Genomic DNA, 20,197 nt, shown 5'->3' on the forward strand with positions numbered 1-20,197 from the left:
AATACAATTCCATTCTGTTTTTAAGAAGTCTGTAAAGTGTGTGTGTACACACACATGTGCACAACTTCAGTAGTGACCCATAACATTTCTGGGCTGCTAAAATTTATACGTATGCACGTACAAATCTAGGTTTAGCCAGCCATCATCCAAAGCAGCTTCCTGCCCCAAATGGGCAGGGAGGACAAGGTGTTGGAGGTCTGGCCTCTTGCCTCCCACCTCTGCTTTACTCGCCACACTGGGGGGAGAATGAATTTAAGATGACCTTTCAATAATAGTTTTCTATGCATAGAACACTTGCTATGTAAGAGACTATAGGATGGTGGTAAATTTCACTTAGTATTAGGAAGCTTAATTGGGGTGACTCCTTCTTCTGATTTTTCAAGGGCTGAGATGAAATTTGTAAGTACAGAACTATGTAAGAAGAGGCTCTTACATTATGGTTGCATCATTGGCCTTCAAAGAAAGGCTGCTTTCAGCAGTTCTTCATTTATACTTGTGCTAAGCCTCTGACTCTTATTACAGCTGTAGATCAGGAGGTGTTAAAGTCTCACAAAGTCACTCTTAAAAGCAGGTGAAATGCTACTGAAAGTTTATGACAATGGTGGTAATACAACAGAAGGTTCAATAAGCTTCTAAACTGATAAAGTAGTTTACATTTCAGTTGAGCATTGTTACAAATTTTGCCTGAGATGTATGGAAGGAAATGAACAATTTGTTTTCTTTCATCTGCTATGAATTTTCGTAGCAGCAAAAGATGCTTTTTTTAGGATTGTGTATACCTAAAGATTAGTCTTTGGTTTTTTGTTTGTTTGTTTTTGGTTTTGTTTTTCAGTGATTAAAATGCTACCATTGCTGGCAGATGTTTAGTAACTTATCTCTCAGTTTTATGAAGGTGCCACATGTGTCTGTGATAATGAATGACCCTGTGAAAAGGAGCTGTATAAAAAATGGCACCATCTTAAAAAGAACTCACTGCTTCTCTTGATGTATTCAGTCATGTCTGCTGACATTTAATGGCTAAATTTCATAGATTTCCTAGACGTTAGGGCTGGAAGGGACCTTGTAAGATCGGGTCCAGCCCCCTGCCCAAGGGGCAGGAAGTCAGCTAGGGTCAGAGGATCCCAGCAAGATAAGTGGCCAAATGTTTTTTTGAAAGTATCCAGAGTAGGTGCTTGCACCACCTCTGGGGGGAGTCTGTTTCAGGCCTTGGGGACTTGGATAGTAAAGAAGTTTTTCCTTGTGTCCAACCTAAAACAGTCTTGCAGGAGTTTGTGGTCACTGGACCTTGTCATCCCCTGAGGTGCTCTGGTGAACGGGCATTCCCTAAGATCATGATGCACACCCCTTTATAGGCTGCCACCAAGTCACCCCTGAGCTTGCGCTTCTCCAGGCTGAAGAGTCCCATATGTCGCAGCCTCTCTTCATAAGGCCTGTTTTCTTGCCCTCTGATCATGCACGTGGCACTCCTCTGAACTCTTTCAAGCTTCACCATGTCCTTCATAAATTGTGGAGCCCAGAATTGGATGCAGTACTCCAGTTGTGGCCTCACCAAGGTCGAGTACAGCAGGAGGATGACATCCTGGGTCTTGCTTGAGATGCATCGGTGGATGCAAGCCAAAGTTGTTTTTGCTTTGCCAGCTGCAGTATCTTATTGATGGCTCATATACATCTTGTGGTCAGTTGTGACCCCCAAGTCTCTTTCAGTCTTAGTACTAGCAAGTGTAGCATTGCTGAGCCTGCAAGTGTGATGCGGGTTCTTATTCCCAAGGTGGGGCACCTTGCATTTCTTTTTATTAAATGCAGTCGGGTTTTCATCTGCCTACCTTGCGAGCCTATCGAGGTCAACCTGGATCACCAACCTATCCTCAAGTGTGGCCACTCTTCCCTAAAGTTTGGTGTTGTCAGCAAACTTATCCAGTCCACTTTTGACACCAGTGTCCAGATAGTTCTCAGACCTGTACTCTTTACTGTCTTCAGAAACTGAGGTTTGGGGGACGCCACTAGTCACCAAGTGCCATGATGATTCAGTTCCGTAAGCTGCCACTCTCTGGGTCCGACCTCAGAGCCAGTTCTCCAGCCATCGGACTGGAGTAGTCAAGGCCACAGTTGCCCAATTTTTCCATGAGGACATCATAGGACACCAGGTCAAAGGCTTTTTTAAAGTCCAAATATATGACATGAACCTCTTCCCTTTTGTCCAGGTGATATATCACCTGGTCGTAGATGGAAATGAGATTTGTTGCAAGTAGGTGTTGCATGACCAACCTGTGCTGGCTATCCTTCAGAATGTTGCCTTCTGTTAGCCTGTCAAAAATTATTTTTTTGATAATTTTTTTTCCAAAATCTTCCCAGGGTTTGAGGTCAAACTGACTGGCTGGGTCTTCTTTCCTGGGTTTTCTTTCCTCCCTTTTTTGAAGATGAGCACCACATTGGCTCTCTTCCAATCTTCAGGTACTTCACCTAAGTGCCACAAGTTCTTGAGTATCCTCGCCAGTGGCTGCACTATGATGTCTGTCAGTTCCTTTAGCATTCTTGGGTGCAACCTATCCAGACCAGCTGATTTATGGGGGCCCAGCCTCTCAAGATGCGCCCTCACAAGATCCATGCCAATGGTGGGCATATATTCATCCTCACCCTGGTCATCCTGAATCATGTTAGGCAGGGTGGTCCCTTTGGGCTGGTGAAAAACAGATGCAAAGTAATCATTAAGCAGATTGGCTTTTTCCTGGGTGTTGGTAGTCAGGTGCCTCAGCTGGTTTAGCAGGGGTCCAATGTTGCCCTTGTTTTTCTTTCAACTCCCCACATATCTAAAGGACTTCTTATGTCCTTGATTTGTGTAGCCAGTTAGAGTTTAGCTGCAGCCTTGGCTTTTCTAGTTCGCTCCTTGCAGGTGCAGACTAGTGCAGTATACTCCTCCTTAGTGGTGTTTCCTGTCTTCCATCCATTATATGCCTCTCTTTCTAGATGTAGGAGGTCCATGAGTTCCCTGTTGAGCCAACGGGGTTGTTGAGCCCCTTTACCACCATTTCTGTGGGTTGGGATGGACTTCCCTTGTGCTTCTAGGATCACTTCCTTAAGGAGCAGTCACTCATCATGAACTCCCTTCCCTGTGAAAACATGGCCTCTCGAGGCCTCAAGAAGAAGCCTCCTGATCTTATGAAAGTCAGCTTTCGTAAAGTCAAGGACTACTGAACCGCTGGCTGACTTGCCAGCTTTGCGATGGATAGTGAAAGTGATCAACTCATGGTCCCTGTCACCCAGCTTTCCTTCAATTCTTAGGTTGCTGATTAGATCATCCCCTTTGACCAGTACCAGGTCCAGCAGTGCCTTGCCTCTTGTTGGCCATTAAACTTCTTGAGATGGGTAGAGCTCATCCATGCGTGTAAGAAAGCTTTGTGACTGATCGGATTTGGCCAAGTGCTCATCTCATGAGATGTTCAGGTAGTTGAAGTCTCCCATGACAACCGTGCACCAAGAGCATGCAGCCTCGGCCAGTTTCCTGGTGAATTCTCAGTATAGAATATGATGATATATAATTCTTGGAATAGAATACGAGGGGAACTTGTCCCTGGTTTGGAGATCTGTAGTAGACTTCTACCATTGTATCCCCTTTGCTATGTTGCCCTCATATTCTAACCGAAAGGGTCTCCAGTCATCCTCCTTGGGTGCCAGTCTCAGCTTGTAGGGACATGTAGCTCTACTTCACATAGAGAGCTATACCCCTGCCCCTTTTATCAGCACGATCTCTTCTTTACAGGGTATAGCCTATACCAGTAGTCCAGTCATAGGAGGAGTCCCACGAGGTCTCTGTTATCCCTGTGTGACCATAGTCGTTTTTGTTTAGCAGAAGGACTAGTTCCTCCTGTTTATTTCCCCAAACTCCTAGCATTAGTGTACAGGCAAGTAAGTGTGCGACTGGAGGCCCTTAGGCTTCTTTATACTCATGGAGAAGCTCTGTTCTTGGGCTGGGGTAGGAGTGGGTTCCCTTGAGCATCCTAACCTGCTGATTTTTGCAGTTAATGCTTGGTGAGCTTGCTCTTATGGTTGTCTGCCCATCCCCTGTGAGCTTACTTTAAAGCCTAGTCAAGCAGGTCAGCTTCTTCCCCAGTGGAGTGAGGTGTGCAGGCCATCTCTTTCCAACGGCCCACTGCTTCTTTCTCCAAAGAACAGGATGTGGTCATAGAAGCCAAAGCCTTCACGGTGGCACCAGTGCTGCAGTCTTCTGTTTACTGCCTTGATTCATCTCCCTCCTCTGCCTGTGACCTGTAACTGGAAGGATCAAGGAAAAAATCACCTGCGCCCCCAACCCCCTGAACCCTGCTCCCGGAGCCCTGTATCCACTCATGACCCAGCTGGGATTGCTCCGAGCTGTGTCATTTGTGCCCACATGGATAAGGAGCATAGGGTAGTGGTTGGAGGGCCAGATTAAGTTTTGGGATTCTCTCAGCCACATCCCAGATACAGGCTTCTGGGAGGCAGCAAACCTCCCAGGCTAAGGGGTTGGATTGACAGCTCGCTCCCTCTGTCTCCCTCAGGAGGGAGTTGCCCACAACAACCACTCTGCTTTGTCTGAGGGATGATAGCTGGTTGTGTTTCTTCCTCACTTGCAGTAGCTGGCAGCTCTGCAAGCTCTGCTGGTACTGCAAGAGGTTCAAACCTGTTGCAGAGCTCCAAGGGGATGGTGACCCTGGTACAGTGAGCCTTGGGGCCAGAGGCAACCTTTGTCCAGCCTCTTGGCTGGACAGTATGGGAGTGCCTTTTGGCCTCCCTGGTCCTGGCAGGTGACCTAGGTCTTCCCTCTTCTTTCGTGGGGTGAAGGGCTTGGCAGTAGGAGTCAATCTTCTGTTTTCCATGCCTGATGGACACAGCCCCTGCACTGCAGTCTGGAGCACCACTATCTGGCATTCCAAAGACTCCAATATGGAGCAAACCACACAAGGGGAGGTTGCAGTGCTCCTGATCCCATGTGCCTGGAGTCATGCCAGGCAGCCCCTACAGCTGAGAGCCAGGGGCTCTGTCTAAATGGATGCCGGAACCATGGGTTCTGTCTGGGTGGAGGCCTCAGAAGTACCAGAGGGGAGGGATCCAGCTGCAGGGGGAAACCTTGGGGTGTAACGTGCCCCACCCATCATTATGCCAGTAGTAATTTGGCTACTGCTATGCCAACCGCTCCCTTGAGGCTCACTGTCTAGGCCCTCGTGCCCCTCCTGTCCACCCTCCTGCATGAACTCCTGCGCTAACTTGGACACTGGGCCTAGAAGTGCACCTGTTTGCACCTTCTGTTCGCAAGGCTCCAGTAGTATTGCTCCCTGGGGGCCTGGGCCAAGGGGGGGAGGGGTGACCCTTCTCAGCTCCTCTCAGCTGCCTCCACACAGCTGGGCTAGGTCCCTCTCACCATGGACCCTGCTTACCTCTGGCTAGGCTGGGGGTCATCAGGGGTCCTGGAGCTCATGGGGGCGCAGTGGACTTCCATCCATGCATCTTGTTCTGAAGCTGGGGCCAAAGTGTGGCTTTTTAAATAAGTAAATAAACAAACTTTTGCTAGTTTTTGACTGGTATTATGTGCAAATGCAGAACAAGGAAAATGAACTGTATTCATATATGCCTTGAATGTCAAAACTATAAGCTAAATACAGCTTTTCAAAATCTGTTTTGCTGAAGGCATATGAGCCACAAAAAAATCCCAGTCTAATCCCAGATCTCAGAATGAGCTTGTGGGATAGGCAGTTTAGTGCTTGAAAGTTGTTTTCTTCAAATTAAGACCTATTTAATCATTGAGCCTCACTAGTGTGCTTTTTGTAAAAGTGATTTTAAGGGTAAAACTAGCCTTTAATCCATGATGCAGATATAGTATTTCATATGCCTCTCATGCTTGTCTTTTAGCTAGTTTGTCTCTTTGTTACAGTATTGTTGTCAGACTAAAATTATTTCTAGCTCTCTTTTCAATTGCATTTTTTAACTTTTCAGCTTGGAAGCCTCTTTTCTTATTACTGCTCAGTTGAAGTCACTCAGGCAATATGGGATGGATACCTACAACAAGCAGATCCATTCTTTATGTATTTTCTAATGTTAATCATGCTTGTCAATGCAAAGTGAGTACATAGTCAATGTAAGCATTTGTTTTCCCCATGCATTTGTGTTTGTTTGGGTTTTTTACTTAATCTACTGTTGTGGTTCTGTTGTTTTCAGAGACACCATCTTGGCACAAGAATTGGACAGAGAAGAAATGATAAGTAAATATGGTTCTTGCAAAACTGGTAGAAAAATCTTCCCCACTTGCCAGTCTACTTTCATGAAGTCCTCATTCATCTGCTTGCTAGCTACTTTTCTTCATGATGTTCCTGACTGTCCCCTTCAAAAATCTGTGGTGTAAACCTGTTCCTGCCTATATTTTGTTTTCATATCTTCCTTTTCGTCCTTCCTCCTACATTGCTTCTGGCCTTTTATCCATTCTTTTCTTATCTCCCTTTCTTCAACAATTGGTAGCCTTTATTTGTGCTATATACTTGAAATTATCCATGCTTCAAGGAGTCTCTTTCTTTAAACTTATTTCATTCACTGTGCTTTCCAGTTTTTTATTTTTATCTTGTACTCTATATGCAATCACTATTTAGTTCATCTTTTCCCTGGGCATTCTATTGATATAAATAAGTCTCTAAGCTTTTCAGGCAGGGATATTCTTGACTAGAGAGGCATATTGCTTTGTTAACATCAGTGAAAACGTTAGTCAGTGAACCTTAAACTTAATATATTTACTTTTATAAATCTCTTAATACAAATTAAGATTTTTTGGGGACAGCTGTATCTCTTACATACTCTGGTGAGTTGATTCCCTTTCACTGTGATGCACAGATAAACATCTGGTACCTGCACTCAGTTTTTGCTGCATTTCCCTAGTCCTTCCTCATCATTCTCTTCCCCTTTCCCCCACCCCAATGAAGTTCATAAGAATTGTGAATGAGGGTTAAGCTGTAAGGCTAGGGACCGACATTCAAAACGCCCAAGCCTGAATTGATTCATTTTTTTCAAGTTAGTCTAACTTGGCTAGGCTAAACCAGTTTGTAAGCGTTCAGATATCCCCTCTGGACTGAAAAAATGCAGGCATATGCCAGCAGTGGCTCAGGCTAGAAGCCAGGGGGCACTAGAGCAGCCCTCCCGTCCCTTTATAGTGCTGAGATGAGGGGGGCATGGCCAGGTCCTGGCAGGGTGCTCCTGATTAGGGAGGGATCCCCCCTGCTTCTGACCAGCCCAGCAGGAAATTGATAACACAGTGTTTATCACCCCTAACTCAGTGTTCATTAGCCCATTAAGAAAACAATAGAGGGATATTACCAGCTACCTGTTGATTCTGCCTTTGTCCTGTGTGCCACAGCATGGACGGTAGCCAGCATGTGGTCTGCTAGCTACCACATGTCTGTCTCTAGACTAAATATATAGAGAAATGCACTAAATGTTCACAAACTTGAGTAGAAACTCCAGCCAGTGGCATACCAACTGCGGGGTGGGGAGGATGAGGAAGAGCCATGCCCCCAGGTGCTGGCCTGGGAGTGGGGCAGGAGAGAGAGGAGTGTGCTGGCCAGGCCCTCCACAGGTCCCCGCTGGCACTTCTGGGCTCAGCATTCGGCTTCCAGGAGACACCGCCCTCCCTCCCCCCTGCTCAGTGACTGTCCGTGGATGTGGCAGGGCACAAATGCAAACATTGACCCTTGAGCGCCAGAGACCCACAGTATACCACTGACTCCAGCTTCTAGTAAATAGTTTGCTTGCACTTCTGGTGTTCAGAAATGTGCACACACATCTCCTGCATTGTCTGGCTCCACCATTCTGTAACCTATACATGAGTGCAGAGGCTGTTTTGATGTGCTGGAAGTCCATCGCACTGGAGCAGGCTCGACTAATCAAGTCTGCAGGAGCGTGCCAATTACCATGCACCAGCAGCCTCCTGCATCTCATGTATCAGTGTCCCTGCACTTAAAATGGCAGTGGGGGTGCTTGAACTAAAGCTTGTCTGACAAGCATTCAAGCGCCCTGCCATCATTTTTAAGTGTGGGAACACTGATACAGGAGACATGGCAGCACTTTTCGTTGGAGCAGTTCTCAGAGCTGCTCTAATTTAACATGCCCCTTGCTCCCCCATCACCCCCAGAGCATGTGTAAAAGTGCCCAGTGAGACTTGGCTAACTGTTACATTTGGTCATTCAGTAAAGGCCGTTTTAAGAAGCTACTTCTAAAACTCCAGTTATCCTATACAGACCACACATATTAAATATGTAGCTTCCATAATGACTGTGTTCCTGAATGTGGGGACAGGTTATTTTGTGTGTTAGTTGATGAGCTTAACTGTGTTGTGCTCTAGTAAAGTATGTATTTTGCTGCATGAAAAAGCTATGTATAATACTGTGTTTAAATAGAATAATATCCATATGTTGCATGTTTCAGAATTCCTAGAGACTTCCCCAACAAATTTGGACATAGAAGATATAGAAGATCTTTTCTCTTTGGCACAATATTATTGTAGCAAAACTCCAGCTTCTTTTCGAAAGGTAATAACAAAGCAGTTATGAGGTTGCCTTTATAATTTGGTGATTATTTGAGCACTTTGTCAGGAACTTCACTGAACATTCTTTAGCCTAATACACAGTTCTTGGATGCTGTTTCCCACTTCTCTTGGAAGTTTTAATATCCTTGAAGGTTAATCTAACAGTGTTTTATATAGAGCCAAACAGTTTGCAGTCTCTTCTGATGGAAGAAGCAGTGCTGTTGAGTTCAAGTATGATATAAATTCTTTATGATAGATTAATAATAGGGTTTATCCGAGAGACACAATTTCCTTAACAACCTTCTTTTGGCTGAGATGAGTTTGTTTGTAAACTAATATTTTTGCCAAACATGATAATGAAATCCAGTCACTGTAATGTTTTCGGGGGTTTTTTTTAGAAATTCTTATGAAGAAACTCAACTCACCAAAAAAGCAAATAGTTTTTTATTTTAAACTTGCCTATAAAGAACAGTGTATACGTATGTTATTGCAGAAGTAATTTTAGGTTGGAGTCTGTTATGCATGTAACTTCGGTTAATGTTGCAAGTATTTTGTCTCTTGCCACAATAGGACAACCACGGTCTTTTTGGCAGCAGCTTGTTGGGACTCAAGGATGATGACACAGACTTGAGCCAAGCTCTCTGTCTAGCAATTTCAGTATCTGAGATTCTTCAAGCAAATCAGCAACAAGGGGTTAGTAGCAAGAAATAATAAATTTTACTGTTTTCCATATGGGGGGGAGTGAGGAGATAAGGAAAGGAAATGAATTCTTGATATTTCAGTATTTCCCATGATCTCAAAATGCAATAGAGTATTTTTCTGTTTTATGAGAAATAGTTTAATGCCCGTCTCCTTTGTTGGCCACAGCACAGGCCTGCTATAATGACTGGAGCAGGTTTTTGTTATTGGGGTTTTTTTTTGTTCCTGTCCCCTCCCCCCCTCCCCCCCCAAAAAACAAACAAGCAAACAAACAAAAACAGATCTATTTTGGAAGGTCTGGAGATCTGGAGGAGCGGGGAGCCTAAAGTGACATTTTCCTAATCGAACTTCCTGAAACAAGGGGTTAGCAGGAAAAAGGGACATAAATCCACAATTATTTAACTCATCAATTCTGCTCACAGCCAGAACACTGCCGCAAGAGACCTCTGACTATTGACAATGAAATGTTACAAATCATTTGTCTAATAGTTTATATTACAAATGTACTTGCATGCGGAGATTTTTACTCTCAGTACAGTATGTGCATAATGCTGTAGTTTTGTATAAGTTTACTTTAAGAGCTCCTTGGATTTAATATCAGTTTATGGCCTGTGTTCAACAAAATCTTAAGTGTGTGTATACATCTTCCCTAGTCAGTTAAACTCTTTAGTGCACTTGCTTAGATCCAGTTGAAGTCAAGAGGGCTTAAACACACACTTATTTGCTGGGCTGAATAGAAATGGACTGTTAAACTGGAATCTCAAAGGTATGTATAGTACAACTTTGGTATAATGAACCCTGCTTGCAAAAATGATCAAACAAAAAAACCCACAGCAGGAATCCTTTTTTTTCCTGTATTATTATGTAGCAGACTAACCAACCCTAACATAACAAACACCTTTTAATGAATTTTTCTTTTGGTCCCATGGGACCATGGGTATTGATTATAATGATGTGTTGCTGTGTTGGGTTATGTTGGTGTATGCTATCAGTTCTGACTAGTAGGTAAATTAGTTTCAGTGTACAGATAAACAAGAATAGATTACAATTAGTACATTTTGGTGATGCTGATATCTTGCTAGCTGCAGCTTTCCTCATAGTTGGTAGGCCACATCACAGAACTCCATACTTACAACACTGACATTCCTGCTGAAATGTGGATGTAACTTTCATAGTAATTTAAATCTTAAATTTTGTAAACTATAACGCACAATTTTTCTCTTTTAGGAAGGAGTAAGGTTCTTTGTAGTGGATTGTCGTCCTGCAGAGCAGTATAATGCTGGGCATTTATCTACAGCCTTTCACTTAGACTCAGACTTGGTTTGTATACTTTTTGCTTTGGACAGGCTTTGCCCCTGAACTTTAAAATTAAAACTGAGAAGCAAGAGAAAATGTCTATTCCTGCAAATTTAATCTCAAATTGATTTGCATCAACTCAAATGCTTCCATCTCCATCCCCTTAAAACATTGTATTTGGTACAGGAGTATAAAATATTAAATACGCAGCTTCTTTCTTTAAACAACTATTGTTTGTATATTAAATTCAATTTTAAGTCGATACTCATTCTCTAGTTCACAGGGCCTGAGGGGTAGTCTTCAGTTTGTATTACCAAGTTTCACAACTCTTTCTAGAAGTCCTGTTGCTAAGTAAATTCTTAAGAGTTCAAAAATTCTCAACTCATTTGGCCCAGATTTTCCTAGAAAATTAAATATGGCAGTGAACCTACCAGTGGTGGTAGCTTTCCTGCTAAGAAATGTTGAATTCTTTGTAACATCACAATATGAAGTTCTGAATAAGAATAAAGACACCCCAAAGCATATCTAGGATGCTGGAGTGGTGTCACTGACTAAGCCATCTGGTACTCCTCTTTCAGTCGAAACAAAAGCAACGCCAGGGCATTGTTTTAGGGACATGGCACCATGCTGTTAATGAAGCCTTTTGAGTTTGTGCTGTAGTATGTTAAGCTATAGTATTCTGTGAGAGAGAAGGTACTTTAGCCTTGGGCTAGGCAAGCAAAGCTTACACCATGCTCACTTGATTAAAGATCTCATGTTAATGTCTAGGCAGGTAGAGGCGATACATTCTGTTTTGAAATAATCTATGCTATTTCATTTGGTTGCCATAATATTCTTCAGTTCCCATCTTAAACTATTAATACTGATTTTTGTCTTAAGAGTAGCTTTTTGGTACTGAGTAGAATGATTATTTTATACATAGCTGACATGGGGCTTTTTGATCTTCTTTTGAGTAATGAGTCTTTCCCTTCATTTATATCACCAGTTTTTGTATGTCAGTAATATCATTTAATCAGCAGAGAGTTAATACTGCCTATTTAAATCCAAGTATCCTCTGTACAGTTAGCTTCTTCTGAAACTAAACCATCATGTATATAGGAAGGAAACGTATATATTTTCATTTTCATACATGTGCATAACTCCCATAAGTTATAATTGAACCCTTATGTTTCTGGAGGCAAAATTGACACTGCAAGCTCTTTTTAATGTTACAGAATAATAATATGTCTTGTTAGTTACAATTATGCCTTTCAAACTGTGATTCTGTCTCTGCAATAAACTACATATACTCAGTTAGCAGGTATTTGGATAAGACATAAATAGGAATTGTTGTCATTTGACAGTTGACCTGACCCAGAGAAGTAGGACTTGAATAAATAAAACAAGCTCTCGTACAGCTGGAAAAAAAACCCCTAAATTATAAAAATTAGGGTAACATGGCTACTGTTCTGTCTGTTTAGACTAGGCGTGTTGCAGCAGATTTAATACAGGAATTAAATACCCAAACAATAGTTTAAAGAAAGAAGCTGCTTATTTAACATTTTATACTCCTGTACCAGATACAGTGTTTTGAAAGGGTGGTGGGAGGGAAGCATCTGAGTCGATGCGAATTTATATATAACCTTAATAAGAGGAGGTAGTTGGGTTTAACCTGTAATTAAAAAGACACCAGCCATTTTCTCTAAGAGGATCCTGGATCTAATTTCAGCTAAAATAATTACTCTTGTTACCTTGCCAGATTACTAGATTTTGTATCTCGTTATTCAGTCCAGCTAGAAAACTAGTTAAAGGAATTTTTTTACCCTTAAATTCTGTTTGAACCCCAACGAGCTTAATTCAGCTCCTGACCTTTGAAGGGAGGATAAAAACCACAATTTTCACTAATTCAGAAAGTCAGTTTATGTTGTTCTAGTTGTATTGAGGTCTACAGTATAGAGTGAGAGTCTCAACCAGGGTGATGTGACACCCTGTGGGGTCCCTTTAAGATCCTTCCAAGGGCACCATGCAATGTTAGTACTGCTAGGCATACAAACATAACTTATAAGATAAACCTGGAGGGTGGATCCAGATGTGTAGGAACCATGTGGTTTGTGGCAAAATGCATGAGTTGCACGTTAATCTGTTTTGTGGTACTGCTGATTTGCAGCACCAGGGCAAAATTTGCTACTTAAATTTCCTGGTAGTGACCCCTCCCCCCAAAAACCCTGCAGACCAGCTGGCTGAGGCACAGTGTACCTCGAGACAGGGGAACAGCCATCTCAGGGCTGCCTGCTTCTCTGTCTTGAAGCACATTGCGCCTCAGGCAGCTAGGGAGTGAAATGAGTGAAAAATTAGTGAAAACCTAAGAGCTATCATTTTCTGAGGGGTTCCTTGAGTCTAACAAGGGAAGATCCGAGCCTATTGGGAGGTGCCTTGAGTCCTCAAAATGTGGAGAACCACTGGTGTAGAGGCTACCACAGTTCTGCTTTTAAATGAACTTGGGTCGTTTGTGTCCTCTTAGATATCCCAGACCTGACAGTTTGTTTCAAGAGCTCAGGTATTTGGGACATTATACAGCTAGCCCATACATATGTGTCTAATCTCCTTAACCCCCCACACGTTTTGGTTCCTCTTAGTAGCATTCAAATATTAATGGGAAAGCTACTTAGAAATGTGAGGATGGAAGCCAGCCTCATTGGCTCATCTTTTTTTCAGTGCCTCTTTGCTTCACAAACTTAGAAAGCCCTCCCTTTGCCCAAGTTGCTGTTGCACTGTCCATAAAAATTGGATTAATAAAATACTCCCTTCATGGTGATTATTTTTTTCTTTGAGAAAAAACCAACCCCAAAACCAAAAAAAAACCCCTTAGTGTTCCTTAGTGGTATGATCTCTGCAGCAGACTGATTTTTTTGCCTTGAAAAATTCTGAACACGTTGCTAGTGTTTTAACAAATAAAAATGAAGACCTTTTTTTTTTACTCTGATAGTTTGTATCTTCAATAAATTGTATACAAACATAAATATATATATATATATATATATATTCTTTTGTAGATGCTCCAAAACCCTTCAGAATTTGCACAATCTGTAAAATCTTTGTTAGAAGCGCAGAAGCAGTCCATTGAATCTGGCTCCATAGCTGGTGGAGAGCACCTCTGTTTCATGGGAAGTGGCAGGGAAGAAGAGGACATGTATATGAACATGGTGCTGGCACACTTTTTACAGGTACAGCTAAGATACTGGAATTGTTTTAACAATTAATATATTATATTGTTTCTTCATCGAGTCTGTATAAAGTAATAGATACCCTTTACTGGGAACCTTTTACTGTTTTTAGAACTAGTCATGGTTTGAATATTTGTTGAAAGACAAAAGTGGTTGTTCGCTTCAAGTTGGATCTTACTGTCCCTCAAATTGACAGAAGGGCGGGACCTGGTGTGTAAAATGAACAAATTCAAGCTAACAAAGACTTTCTTGGGGAGCTGACTGCAAAATCTCAGTGGGGACATAACCTACAATGTAAGCAACAAAAAAATGCATATGATTTTTATGTGCTTCATGCTTTCACTGCAGATTAGGAGAAACATGTTCCAAATAACAGACATTTCTCTGCAATTAGCATTTTTCCCCATGAATAGTCCCACTGGTTTACAGTGGGATTATTCATGTGATGAAAGATAAGAACAGGCATTTTTTTTACAAGATTCAAGTTGTAGACCTATGGTCTAAACTAGTCATTTTTTAAACATTAAGTTTACCTGTTTGGAAGCAGCACCAAATCTAACACTTGTTTGGAAGCAGTACCAAGCTAGGGGGAGTAGTAGATATGCTGAAGGGTAAGACTAGGATTCAGAGTGACCTAGACACATTTGGAGGATTGGGCCAAAAGGAATTTCATGAGGTTCAACAAGGACGAGTGCAATGTCCTGCACTTAGAACAGAACAATCCCATGCACCAGTTAACAGGCTGGGGGCTGACAAACTGGACAGCAGCTCTGCAGAAAAGGACCTGAGGCTTACAGTGGACAATAAGCTGAATAGGAAGCCATCTTATGCCCTTGCTGCCAAGAAGGCTAACAGCATACTGGGCTGCATTGGTAGGTGTGTTGTCAGCAGGTCAAGGGAAGTGATTATTCCCCTCTATTTAGCACTGGTGAGGCCACATCTGGAGTACTGTGTTCAGTTTTGAGCTCTCCACTACAGAAAGGATGTGGATAAATTGGAGAGAGTCCAGCAGAGGGTGCCTGGGGGACATGACTTATGAGGAAAGACTGAGGGAACTGGGTGTATTTGGTCTAGAGAAGAGGAGACTGAGAGGGGACTTAATAGCAACCTTCAACTACCTGAATGGGGGTTAGAAAGAGGATGGAGTTAGACAGTTCTCAGTGGTAGCGGATAACAGAACAAGGAGCAACACTTAAGTTGCAGCAAGGTAAGTTTAGGTTAGATATTAGGAAGAATTTTCTCACTAGGAAGGTAGTAAACCTCTGGAACAGGTTACCCAGAGAGGTGGAAGCTCCATCCTTGGGGGTTGTCAAAACCCAGCCAGACAGCCTTGGCTGGGATGATCTAGTTGGGGATGGTCCTGTTTTGAGCAGGGGGTTAGACTAGATGACTTCCTGAGGTCCCTTCCAACCCTCCCTTTCTGTGATTCTAATAAAGGAACTGTTCTTCTGCTAAGTGTGCTACAGCCTAAAAGCTTGAGCACCTGTTCCTATCATTCATTTGACAAAGCCCATGAGCTTTTAAGTTCAATTAAGTACAATGAACCTTTTTTTTCTTATTGCAGAAAAACAAAGAATATGTAAGCATTGCCAAAGGAGGATTTATGGGTAAGATTTTCATTTACTAATGTCTTATATTTACTTTTTACCTAACAAAGCTGGAAATTTGTCAAACTGAATTATCAAAACTACTCTTGGATCTTTGGTGAACATGGCTTATTGCCATGTTCACCAAAGATGAAGCAAAGGTTTTTGTGTTATTGAACACACAAATATTTCCATATTTATTTATTAGCTTTACCATTTTCATTGCGTATCTTGATTTCTGAATAGGGAAAATTAACAATGCATAGCTGTGATCTCATTCTTCCCCCTCTCTAGTGTTGATTCTATATATGCTAAAGCAGTTGCACTGTTTCCTAATACTTGTCACGTAATTCTTCACTAATGGGTTGCTTTAGAAGTTAAGTTCCTAATTCTGTACTTTAAAAAGTGTTATTAGACCCAAGTGGAAATCAGTAAGGCTCTGCATGAGTTTGGGCATCTATTCCTATAAGTTTTAAGATAGGGACCTCGGATTATGAAATTAGGGATTGTTTTGCTGTGTCCATAGGATCAACGATGGAGCATTTGCTTATTTCCTGTTGCTGCTATTTTCTCTGAAATTAAATGTTGTCTCTCTCAACAGCCTTACAATAAGTTTGTGTATTAGTGCTCTGTAATATTGAAAGGAAAAAAACAAAAACAATTGCAATGGCATTTAAACGTTATTTTTTCTTTTTCTAAACTTTCTGGAGCAAAAATTGACATTTGTCTTTGAAGTATAAGATGATCATCCCATTCACTTAGATGTGGCTTTCATCTTTCTTAAATGTCCTTTTCAACAGCACTCCAGCAGCATTTAGCAGATATTAATGTAGAAGGACCAGAAAATGGATATGGCCACTGGATTGCTAGTACCTCAGGCTCAAGAAGTAGCATAAACTCCTCTGTTGACGTAAGTATAAGTTGCACATTGAGGCAGTATTTTTTGTATACTTTATAGAGGCCTTTTCTAAGTTTATGTATGCAGTGTGGATGCTATTATTAGACCTCAGGCCTGTAGTTGGATCTGCTCCAAAATTCATATACTAGCAAGTACCTGTGCACACCTGAGAGTCATTGTGAAGCAGTTTTTTCTATTGAATAGACAGTAGATATGAAGAGTCTCAAATGGTCTAAATCTAGCTGCCTTCTATCTTGAATAATGTAGTGCTTTGCATCATAATCATTTGTATCGGGAGACAGCCTGAAGTCTCTTTTTTTCTTGCAAGAAAAAAAATTATTAAAGAAATCTCGTCCCATTGGTATCTGTTTAGTAAAGTATCTAGAATAAACTATTCTATTCTATGTTTTCACTTTGGGGTGTAAAATATTTAAGGTTATCACCTTAGTTGATAGGAAACCCTGACTGCTCCTGTCAAAATGTCACTACATTTCCCAAAAAAGTTCAGTAGAATATTCTACTGAATATTCTACTGCATAGCAAGTCAGTCATTAATCAAAATTGTCATAATCTTGAATTACGTCTGTTTAATATCTAAAGACAGGCCGACAAGGTTCTTTGGGTGAATCTGATATCTTTTATTCAAAAACCCGAAAGCTTGCTTAAAAATTGTTCTCCAACTATATAAGTTGGTCTAATAAAAAATATCAGATTCACCCAAAGAACCTTGTCTGCCTATGTCCTTAAATCAACACAGCTACAACCTATACCCCTATATCTAAAACCATTTACTTCAGAGAGGTGAGGTTGTACAGGTTTTAAGGGGGCCAAGAAAGCCAATGGCAACGTGGGCGGAATATGAGAATCATCAGCCCTCTTTCTACATGCATGTGAGGATCCACATGGGGTTCTGAACTAGCTGTTATGATTCAGGGAAGAGATTTTGGAGTCATTGTAAGTAGCTCTTAAAAAACATCAGCTCAGTGTTCAGTGGCAACCAAGAAAACGAATAAAATGTTGGGCAAAATTTAAGAAGGGAATTGAAAACAAAATGGAGAATTATAATCATGCCATTATACAAATCAGTGGTGCACCCACATCATGAATATTGTGTGCAGTTTTGGTTCCCACATCCCCAAAAGGAAGTATAGGTTTCCCTCACTTTATGTGGGTTCTGTATGTGCGAATTTGCTCTTATGCTATGACTCTTTTTATACCAAAAATTTGTTATATGCAAGGTAAATTTACTCATGTGATCGGTATGGTGGAAACCCACAGTCAGCTGCTTTGTGCGGTGCATTGCATGAGTGATGTGCACCAAAATATAGTTTCCTATGTGGATCTGTGCTCCTCACTCATTGTCTGCGACGTGTTTCTGTAGTTGCCATCCCCATGGCTTCTAAGTGTCCCACTAGCTTATCTCCAACTGTCTGCTTTTGCCGAGAACCAAAATTACCTTGTAAAAGTGGTAGAAATGGGTCTGGGGGTCAGTACAGTTGAGGTCTTGGAATGTTTCCCTATTTGTTTCTTTGTAAAGTGGGTTCCCTTTATGCAAATTTGAGTTATGCCATTTTCTAGGAATGCATGTACTACATAAAGTGAAGGAAACCTGTAGTAGAATTAGAAAAGGTACAGAGAAAGACAACCAAAATGATCAGGGACCTGAAACAGTTGCCATACCAGCAGACTATAAAGGCTAGAACTCTTCAGTTTGGAAAGGAGAAGGCTGAGGTAGGATATCAAGGTCTGTAAAACTATGAAGGGTGTGGACCAAGAGAACAGGGAACTATTGTTCACCAAGTCCCAGAATACTAGAACTAGAGGTATCCACTGAAATTAGTAGGTGATAGGTTTAAAACTAACAAAATAAAGTACTTTTTTATGCAGTGTGCATGTAACTTGGGAAATTCATAGCCACAGGAGGTGGTAGAAGCAGATGGCACAGCCAAGTTCAGAAAGGGGCTAGATAAATTCATGGATGATGGATTTATTAATTGCCATGTTGCAGATGTTTCCTTTTGGCATCTCTAAACCAATTATGGTGGATGCCAAGGAGGGTATTGCCTATGGGCTAAATCACTCTAGAAGTATCCAGTTTAGTGTTCTCCCTCTATAGCAAACACTTCTGCTACTGTCAGAGAGAGGATACTGGGCTAAGTGAAATATTGATCTGACTCATGATGGGCATTTTTACACATGAAAGCACCCGATGCTGTGTTGCTTGCAGTTGCATATGCAGCGAAATGCATATCAGTGTGCAGAAAATGGCAGCAGTGCTCTTTTGAACTAAAATGCATAGAAGATGTGGTATTTCAAAAGTGCACCACTGCCATTTTCTCTGCGCTAACATGGATTTCACCAGTTATACAAGTGCAAGCAACGCAATGCCATGCACGGCAGCTTGCAAGCGGAGCAGACTTGATTAATTGAGCCTGCCTCTAGCGTGTTGGCTCTCCAGCTCATCCAGGAATGAAAGTGTATGTGTATAAATGTCCTATGGTACTATTTATGGTCATATGGAGGATGTGCTTGTGACATCTTTGAATTCTTTCTATACCTGGAATATTCTAAAAAGATACGAGATTTTAATTTTGTCATGTATTTAAGATGGAATGGTTGACACTTTCTTCTCTTTCTGTATTTTCAGATAAATGTTTCACTAATACTTTATGCTTAATTTTTATAACTAAATACTAATAAGCACTTATCTGTAAGTTATTGCAATTAATCAGACTCATTTTCTTGTAGCTTGTTTTCATTCCTAAGAAATTACTGGTAAACAGTTCAAATGTTGTTTTATAATTAATTCTCAGGGCAGTTACTTTTACAGGGTGATTCTCCTAATGGCTTAAGTGATGGGAAAGGTGTGAAGTCCTTGGTAAATAAAATGACTGTTGCTTTGAAGACTAAATCTGTGAATGTGAAAGAGAAAGTTATTAGTTTTATTGAAAATACATCAACTCCTGTGGATAGGTGAGTTGTTCATATGCAATTGTGATTTATCAGTGATGAATGACTTTTAATTTCAGGTAGATGTATGTTCTTTAAACACAAAGACTAGACTAAATAACTGGATACAGGAGGAGAAGCTACCTTACAATTTATCAGCTTAAGGGTTTTTTCATCCCTCTTGAAATTTCCTTCCCAAGTACTTTCAATAGATCAACTTTAGAATGTGTACCTACTATGCTGGCTCAGAGCTCCAAAGCTAATGTTTTTTAGTCTGTTCTTCTGGATGATAATCTAGAAGTTTTCAACAGCATCTTATAAATTTTATTAGTGGCATTTAGGATTGGGTTTTACTAACTCAGCAATTTTGAAGTCCATATGACGAGAATTAGGCCAGTGCTGGTAGCTCTTGACAATTCCAACCCCGGTTTACATTTCACCCAGTTTGTATGCATTTGGCTGGATGGGAGTAATTGAAATAAAGAAAAATTGAAAAGTGATTATCTTGAATTTGTGACTTGGATAGATAACTGAGAGCCCTAAACTCTTCAATTCTAAGGGCAGTCCTAAAACACCTCGTTAGGGATAGGTTAAACTCTATCCTAGTTTGTTTTTTTTTTGTTAAATAAGGTATCTTCACAGAGGAGTTTTGCATTAATTCATATATTTTAAAGCACTTCTAAAGTCGTTTGACTGAATGCTAAATATTTATTTTCAATAAACAGAAATTAAGTTGCTGTAATACTTTAGCTACAGAAGTGGCCTATTTTATAATTCTTCTTAAGATTAAAACTAATCATTGAAAGATTATGAAAAAATTCACTTGAGTATTTCAGAAAACACTTGTTAGTAAAATTCAGGTTAACTGCCATTGCTGAGCAATGATTCTCAGATTCTTGACAGCTTAATTTTAATTCATTTAGAACTATTGTTTACAGTGTTGCAAAAATGCTGCGGTTCGTTTCTCGGGAGGTGAAGAACTCTCAGACACACACTGTTAGCAACACAAAAGGTATATTTGCAAATA

At 41.1% G+C, this 20,197-nt stretch overlaps 1 protein-coding gene across 4 annotated transcripts in view; it reads left to right on the forward strand.

Moving 5' to 3' along the window:
* Nucleotides 1-20,197, forward strand: part of TBC1D23 (TBC1 domain family member 23) — a 55,082-nt gene that overhangs the window by 23,722 nt on the left and 11,163 nt on the right. For 2 of the 4 annotated variants that reach the window (XM_019548862.1, XM_019548864.1), the window contains exons 6-14: nucleotides 5,968-6,092; nucleotides 6,190-6,233; nucleotides 8,440-8,543; nucleotides 9,110-9,232; nucleotides 10,466-10,558; nucleotides 13,567-13,737; nucleotides 15,302-15,344; nucleotides 16,124-16,239; nucleotides 19,052-19,194. In XM_019548862.1, coding sequence (XP_019404407.1) covers nucleotides 5,968-6,092; nucleotides 6,190-6,233; nucleotides 8,440-8,543; nucleotides 9,110-9,232; nucleotides 10,466-10,558; nucleotides 13,567-13,737; nucleotides 15,302-15,344; nucleotides 16,124-16,239; nucleotides 19,052-19,194 — 962 coding nt within the window. The remainder of the gene's footprint in view (nucleotides 1-5,967; nucleotides 6,093-6,189; nucleotides 6,234-8,439; nucleotides 8,544-9,109; nucleotides 9,233-10,465; nucleotides 10,559-13,566; nucleotides 13,738-15,301; nucleotides 15,345-16,123; nucleotides 16,240-19,051; nucleotides 19,195-20,197) is intronic. The other 2 variants (XM_019548863.1, XM_019548865.1) reach the window with 1 other exon arrangement.

This window comes from Crocodylus porosus, unplaced genomic scaffold (genome assembly GCF_001723895.1).
Source record: "Crocodylus porosus isolate Cpor-Errol unplaced genomic scaffold, CroPor_comp1, whole genome shotgun sequence".
Taxonomy (NCBI): domain Eukaryota; kingdom Metazoa; phylum Chordata; order Crocodylia; family Crocodylidae; genus Crocodylus; species Crocodylus porosus.